The sequence below is a fragment of the Arvicola amphibius genome, chromosome 7 (genome assembly GCF_903992535.2).
Source record: "Arvicola amphibius chromosome 7, mArvAmp1.2, whole genome shotgun sequence".
NCBI lineage: Eukaryota > Metazoa > Chordata > Mammalia > Rodentia > Cricetidae > Arvicola > Arvicola amphibius.
Genome location: NC_052053.1, coordinates 64,443,988 through 64,452,595, shown reverse-complemented (window position 1 = coordinate 64,452,595; position 8,608 = coordinate 64,443,988). Strand labels below are relative to the sequence as shown.

The window sequence follows — 8,608 nt, the reverse complement described above, 5'->3', positions numbered from 1 at the left end:
CAGGGTTCCCCTGTAGTTTCTAGAGCCTGTCCTGGATCTAGCTCTTGTAGACCAGGCTGGCCTCGAACTCAGAGATCCGCTTGCCTCTGCCTCCCGAGTGCTGGGATTAAAGGCGTGCGCCACCACCGCCCGGCTTCTCATTCACATTTTTATGTGATTTATTTCATACTTCTTTGCCTGGGCTTGCTTTCACTCATCAGAATTCTCAGCAGTTCTTTCTGTCACTGTGCTATATTTTATGCTTTTCAACATTGCTGAGGGTCTGAGAACCATTTGCACTATTCATAAAACTTTTTGCAAAGAGGATTGCATCTGGAACCTAGTTCTGATCTCCTTTCTCTGATTCACTCAAATATTGATACAGCATTATTTCCTCAGTGGGCATATACAGCAGGTGTAGGACCAAAAGTTTGGATATGTCTCTAGAGAGCTGTACAATGTCCTCCAGCAGACGTTACAAACAAGATCTGCAGGTTATTCATCTTAGAAAATTCATGAATTTCATGAATCAGCATCACCAAGGACAAGAACATTGTTGTCTGTGACAAATAGTAATATCTTGAATCTTCTCAGCTGAAGAATGATGATTTAATTCACCTCTGTTCATGGTAAGTCACTCGCTTTGCACTGTTTTATAGACAGACTAAAGAATTGTACATTATTGTACAGGAGAATGAAAACATTGATATAAATGAATAAATACTGATTCGTCTCAGGACTTGGTGACTCTTAGAGCTGAATCAATTTGAAGTAAGTACTGAAACAGGCCTGTGTTTCCAACAATAGATAATGAGTGGCAACTTGACTTAGAGAAAATAAAAGTGGACCCATCGTAGGAAGAGTCTGAATCTTAGAGATCTGCACTGGACAATGAATCCTGTCTTGATGATGTCATGTAAGACAATGAGAAATAAGTGGATGGAAACTGAATTATAGTATTTGATATCAGTAACAAAGATTTGTTTGTCTGTGTCTGTGCTTGATTGTGTCTGGAAGGAAGCATTTTTCTATAATGATTTGCCCATGTTGTGATAAAACATCTGAGCAGTAAAACATTTAGAAATAATCATAAATTCCTACCAGATTATAAGAGATAAAATCAACAGTGCAGTAGGAAACTGACAAGAAACTGGAAACTCTACAACCAGCTTGTTCATGTGCATGCCAGTAACATCAATAAACATATTTAGTCTATACATAATATCCTCATCTATTGAAAAATTCAATACACAATTTTGGAGGGGGATTCTAGCGTGTTTCATTTAAATTTTATTTATTGAAAAAATTGTTTTTAAGCAATACCCTCTGACCATATTTATTCTTTTTCCCAACTGCTTCTAGATCCTCTTCACCTCCCTAATAACTAAATTGCACAGCCTTTGTTTCTTTCAATTTTTCAAAACAACCATATCCTTCTTTTTCTCTCTTTCTGTCTCTGTCTCTGTCTCTGTCTCTGTCTCTCCCTCTCTCTCTCACACACACACACACAAACACACACACAGACTCCCAAAAACCCCAGAATCAGAAACCAAAATATATAAACAAAAAACAAGCAAAATAAGAAAATGCCCAAATAAATTTATGTGGTTAAAGAAACATCTTCAAAAATACCACTGTGTTAGTATTGGTTTTAGTATAAGACCTATTGGGAAGTGGGTTTAAGTCAGCCAGTAAAATTCCTCTAAAGTACACTAATTTTTCTTTACATGTTCATACCAATTGCAGATAGCTTCTTCATTAGGATTGGGAGTCCTGTTTATTTCCCCTCTTAACAGTAGAATCCCATGTTGTTTGAACATGTTCAAGCCCTGTATCCACTTCCACAGTCTAGTGAGTTCATACGTGTATCAACCTTATTGTGTTAGGAAGAGACTGTTTTTTTTTTTTTTTTTGACTCATTCAACACCTCTGGCTCTTAAAGTCTTTCTAGCTCTTCTTCTACATTAGTCCTTAAGTCCTGCGGACAATGTTTGTTTAAGACAACAGATTTATAACTGAGTGGTCCAATATTGCTCATTCTCTATAGTTGTCCATTTGAGATTCTCTATGTTTTTCCCATATTCTGAAAGAAGAAACTACACTGATACTTGTGTGAAGCACAGATTAATATGCATAAACAGACAAGTGTTTGGGAATTATTTTATTGTTCTATTCTTTTAGCACATTGGACCTCAAACTTCCTATTGCTGTAACACCGTAATATAGTTCCTCATTTTTTAGTGACCCCTAAACATGATATTATTTTGTTTCTATTATGTAATGATAACTCTCCACTATGAATCAATGTAAATATCTGACCTGCAAGGTACCTGATATGTGAACCCTGTGAAAGAATTCTTTGATCCCCGTGAAAGGGTTGTTAAATTCCCAAAGATGTCATACCACACAAGTGGAAAACCATGGCTTTAGCATAATAATGGTTTTCCCATAAGCAATGTCACTACAAGTTTTAGAATGTTCTAGTAGTTTCAAGCATGGTTTACATTCATGGAGTTGTCTTTAAAGCCAATCAAAGAATGGCTGATTACTCCCCCAATATTTGTGCCACTAATGAATACACAAGCATAACTAACAGGCAGATTACCATTGTGGGTCACAGATTGTTATTAGGTTTATTATTACACTTCTCCTCTGAAAGCCTGCCAAGTATTTTCTACTGCTATTAAGTCAGTAGATAAGACCTCCAATAAGGTGCCAATTCAAATTCATCATGTTCAATGAGATACATAAGTGTTGTCTTTAGCACTAGGGTTTTACCATCAGTTTGTGAAGAGCAACCAATAGCCTTGTGATAGCCTGAGTTATTTTGTGATTTACTTAAAGCCACATTGGCCAATGATTAAATTTATGACTGTTTGTCTAGGAATGCCAATCTTCCAAATATCCAGTAGTTTACTGAATGTTGCAATAATCTGGAATCTGCTCTTTTAGGAATTTGAGTCCAAAGACTGAGTGCAAAAACATCTCTAAACCACCTGGATTTAGAAAAGACAACCTTAATACTTAAAAAACTGTTGGAGACCAGATTCAGGAAAGTTACCACTTACTAGGGTAGGAGCATGGAGATTAGAAAAGTCAGTAATGAGTATGAACACATGCATGAAAATGATAAAAATAGAAGCACAGGATAGTATCAGGAGGGCATTCCAGTGAACACTGAAATTTGCCTGCATTTAAGTTGTCATACACTTTTTTACCCCAATACAATGGGGGAAAAAGATAACAAACTACTTTAACATGATACAAAAGACAAATGTAACAGTTATTTGCTTCAAAACTATGACATCAAGTCATTAGCATACTGTTGTTTAGGCAGTGAACCCACCCTAGACCAAGAATCCTGAAGGTAGTCACTCTCAAAGTGAAAACTTCCATTTGAAAAATGAGGAAACAAGGTATGCTTGAAAATCCTAATCATTAGTCAGAGTGGAGTGGATCTGCCTTAACACCAAAAAAAAAAAAAAAAACAAGTAACCACACCCTATGTCAGGATATGCAGTTGCACTTGTCAACAACTTTAGACAAGCAAAAACTCTCTAACATTCAGACAAGGTGGAACAAGGTTCACATTTTTAGGCCTCCACAAAAATCTTAGGGAACTCTGATGGCTCTTTGGCCTGGAGAGGGAGGGAGTGGGGGCACGGGTGGAGGGGAGGGGAGGGAAGGGGGAGGAGATGGAAATTTTTAATAAAAAAAAAATCTTAGGAACAGATTCTCATTCCTGAATAATTTTTAAAAGGGAATTCATTTGTATCAGGAAGCCAGGGCTCTGAAACAAATAGTGTAGAGGAATCCCCAGAGGCTAGCAGAAAACTGTGTCCACTCCCAAACCCATAAATTGTAGGAGGGAGGCATAGAGCTGAGAAGCAGCCTGGACTGTTGTGCTGCTGTCAGCTGAGGTTGCTCAATGTGCTCTTTCGTGCACAATAGGATGTAGCAGTATCTGGACCATACAGACTGGTGATCTTGAGGAATATCAGGTTGTTGGTGTCCTTGGTGACTGTGAGCCGAATATTCAGGTGTGTGTTGTAGAACTTAGTATCATCCCACCAGATTTTTGCAAGCCAATGCAAACCCTTTCCTGAGGGCTGATGGATCCAACCCACACCTATACCAGAAGTGCTCAGTTAAAACCCAGAGAAAGAGCAGGTCAGTATGAGATCCTAGGAGGGTTGCAACAGCCCAGGGCCAGATTCCTTCTGTGTAACCTGGGATAGGACAACTGGAGAAAGGAAAGCACAGGATAAGGTTGGAATAGGTGATAATATACATGTCTGCCCCATAGTGAGACTTGGAACTCACATGCAGGGTAAATCAGCAACAGGAATGAAGAAGGAAGTCTGTCTGTGGCTGCACACCAGTGAGTACCCAGACCCAGTTTTGGCTTTTCAATCCAGGGTTGGGGGGATACAGGAGAAACTTGCATTCCATGCCAGGTACTGGCTTTGATAAGGGACTCAATTTTTACAACTCATGGAGAGCAAGTCTCTGAGGGGAGGCACAGAAGCCCTCACTGGAGTTCACTTTTTTCCCCAAGGAAAGTAGCCCACCTGGTAGAGACAGACATTCATTATACAACCCATCTGATGAGTACTGTGTTAATGTAGCTAGGAAGAGTAGGTGCCCTTGTGAGCTGGCAGCTATGCAGTCTATAATTGCATGGAAGAGAGTGATATTTCATTGACTACTAATTTGATAATTTCCTGCCTCATGTAATTGAGATTTCAATTCATTCAATATTAGTAGCTTCAATTTTATACTGCCCTCTGATTCTTTAAAAACAGCACCAATGGAAAACATTAACTTAGGCAATGACAAAGTTATCTCTATTGTCTCAGACCTCGAGCATACTGGAGGGGGGCAGAAGGAAGGGAGACACTGAACGTCACCACACAGGGCCTAGGATTTTATTCACTGGTACTGTGATGTTAAAACACAATGTGATCTCTTTTTCTTGCCACTATGGATGTTTTAGAATTAAGAAAGACAAGGATTTGCCTAACTTTGAACACCTTTCACAGTGACTATGTGAAATGATATGAAACATGTCTGATATGAAATGATCACAGTGATATGAACGTGTCTGAAAATATAGAAAAAAACTTGAGTAAACTGATTTCTTTTAAGATATCTATGTCAAAAATGATCAACTCATTTTTAGGAATAAACTATCTTTTTATTTATATGTATAAAATATAAATGCATCAAGATGTGTCTAAACAATGAGTTTGCACTTACCATAGAGTTATAGTAACACTGTAAAAAGAAACCAAACCCTCAATGCTGAGAGCCAGCTGAGGCACTGAATCTTCATGGAAGGATGGGGAATAAGACCTGTACTTACACTTGGTTCATTTCCCAGGTCATTTCAATGTCATGATGACTTTTCATTTGTGATTAAATTATATATATTAAAATAGAAATGTATCTGATATTATCTCTATGATATTCAAAGATTATCATAATTATCCTCATTAAAGGCAGGGAGTACAATGGTTCCATAAGAAAAAAAATGGATCCTGGAATGGATGATAACAGGAGCAAAGAGGCTTTTTCCAATTTCTGGCTATTATGTGTAGAGTAGCAGTGAACATTATTGAGTGAGTATCTCTAGTAGGATGTAGAGTCATTTGGTTATATGCTCCAGAGTGGTAGAGCTGGATGCTGGGGTAGGTCTTTTCCAATCTTCCTCTGGAGCAGTCACACTGATTCCACAGTGGCTGTACAGAGTGGGGAGTATAAGGTGTTTAAGTTTGCAGTATAAGTGGTTTGGGCACATCAAAATGGCTCTGCAGCATGCAACAGACAACTGCTCGAATCAAGGTCTTACAGGCACTTGACTGATGCTTTATCATTGTTGAGTATTGTTAAATTCAGAGGACAGAATTGGAATATTCCCTTGCCAGCTCATCATAAATGCTTTCCTGTTGATGGAGACAGGAGAAAGTTTTATGAAGACAGTATTTTAAATTTAAACAATATTTTAAATTCAACAGAGGTTTAAATAATCTCTAACACAGAATAGGCCAACGGGATTCCTGCCTTCCATAGCAAATGAAGATTATGCCATAGATATTCAGTACATATTATTCATATTCCAAGGGGATATATGTTGGTTATAGGAACAGGCCAAACTATCCCTCTACGCTACAGAAATTTCTTATTGAATCAACCCCCAGAGTATCAAGTACCACAGGATTCCATGCTGATTGATATTAGTCCAGGTATCCAAAGTCAATCACTCCATGGAACAAGAGTGGCATCATTGTATCCAGAGGAACGTGAAGGATGATGTAGTGTCAGAGTAGGCCAGTTTCTGTAAAAGCCTGAGACTGTAGATCAGGGTACTGTTTCTGGAACAGTAGTAAACTTAACATCAGTTTAATATTAATAATCTCAAACCTATTCTTAACTAGCATGTATACACACTGGGTAAATAAATCAATTCTATGAAAAGTAACTTAATGTTATTTTTGTCAACTTGTAAGATTTACACTTTTGTGGTAATACATTATGATGTAAATATCTCTTCCATTCTGAGAAACTGAAATTCTGCTACACAAAACAGGGAGAACTTTAAAACACACCTTAATGCACTTAAGACTGTGAGAGGAGTCTTGCTTTGGTCAGATGCTGTTTATATGAACTTTACTGGTAAAATTCATATTATACATTATTCAATCCTACTCCAAAGTGTTCGAGTCTTTTCGAATCCAGAGATAAATCTGTCACTATGCATTAACTCTGTTTTCCGTTCTTTAGTGTTTTATTATAGGGAAACATGTAAATGGCGATCAATTAGCATCATTTTATCCATAGAGAAGGAGGCAAAAAAACAGACACTCAGATTATTTCTGTGTAAATCTTCAGGCTAGCTGTCTCTGTCATCTCAGTCCCAGGGCAACTTTCCGTTCCTCCAGGGTTTCTGACACATTCAGGATGTGGTTGTAACACTGTGTGTTACACAGTAATAGACTGCTGAGTCTTCAGATGTCAGGCTTCTGAGCTCCATGTAGGCTGTGTTGGAGGATGTGTCTGCAGTCAGTGTGGCCTTGCCCTGGAACTTCTGAGCATAATCAATAACATCAACATTATCAGGATCAATTCTTCCAATCCATTCCAGACCCTGAGTAGGCCTCTGCTTCACCCAGTGAATATAGTAATTAGTGATATCGTCAGACGTCCTGCAGGACAATTTCACTGAGGTCCCAGACCTCACAAACTCAGGCCCAGACTGCTGCAGCTGTACCTGGGAGTGGACATCTGTAGAAAAAAAGACACCTTAGATGTCATTGTCAGCTCTGTCCCTGTTCCCTCTTCAGATTTGAAACAGGAATGCCCCCTTACCTGTAGTTAGTGACATGAGGAAGAGAGTGACCCAGCTCCACTCCATGGTAATGACCTGTGTGCTCAGTGACTGTGGAGAGGACACTGATTATATGTTGTTCTGGGTGTGGACATATCTCTATTTACCGCCATAGAGTCATGTGATTTGTATATTCATGAGCAGTATGCCTCTTTGATAATGTCCTAGTACAGCTTTAGAAGAAAGAGGTAGAGGTCTTTGGGTCAGGCAGCAGGATGCTAAAGTCCGTTTCTAATCCTGTCTGAGAAAATGAAATCCATACTATACCCACGAGCCCTGTGCAGACCTGTAGACATAACATTAAGATATAAACTCTCAATTTACAAATAGACTTTCGTCAGAGACAGTTTTTCCTCTTGTGACAAAAGATTTACAGATGGTAGTTGTGAAAAAGATTTCAAAACTTGTAAATTATGAGAATTTCTAATGGTTTTTCATCTACATGAAGTTGGGAAGTATTTCTCCAGAAGATTGTAACCTAATCTCTTACACATATGATCAAAATTGAAAATGTCAGCCAGGCCGTGGTAGTGTTCACTTTTTACCCAGCACTTGTGCAGAGACATGTGAATTTCTGTGATTGCAAGGCGAGCCTGGTTTACAAGAGCTTTTTCCAGTACAGGCCCCAAAGCCACAGAGAAACCCTGCCTCGAAAAACAAAAAACAAACCAAAAAAAAGTGAAAATGTCACAAACATTATTGCAGCATTATATACAGTAGCTAAATTTTAGAAAGGAACTACATGTCTTTGAACAATTGACTGTATCAAGAAAACATGGCATATATGTTATAAAACAGAATTTATTCATTAGTAATGTATAAGGAACTTATATCACTTTGAGGAAAATGATGACATTATTAAGTAATTTAAGACCCTCTCATAAACAGATACTGGCTGAGTCCTATTTGTAGTCCTTAGATATTGCATAGTTAGAAATAATTGTGAATACACATATGTAAGGACTTAGAACTAAAAATGTCCAGTGGAATAAAAGTGGCAAATGGATGTGGAAGGACAAGAAAATGATAGGGTGACTTTATATGGTAAATATGTACAGTGGACATTATATACCCACATGAAAATTCTAAACATATGTAATAATGCTATTTCAGAATGTTTTTGCTCATCCTTTGCAATTTTCATTTATGAATGCAATATCTTTCGATCATATTTTTACCTACTATGTTCCTCCTGCTCCCCATATGATCTCCCAAAACAAAAGGTCGTTCTTCTAACATATT

General features: G+C 38.0%; 1 gene segment (V, D, J or C); it reads right to left on the bottom strand.

The window, feature by feature from the left end:
* Positions 1-6,934: 6,934 nt before the first annotated feature.
* Positions 6,935-7,393, bottom strand: LOC119819799. The segment is given in 2 exon segments: positions 6,935-7,263; positions 7,348-7,393. Coding segments are annotated over 2 exon segments (375 nt in total).
* Between the last annotated feature and the right edge of the window lie 1,215 nt (positions 7,394-8,608).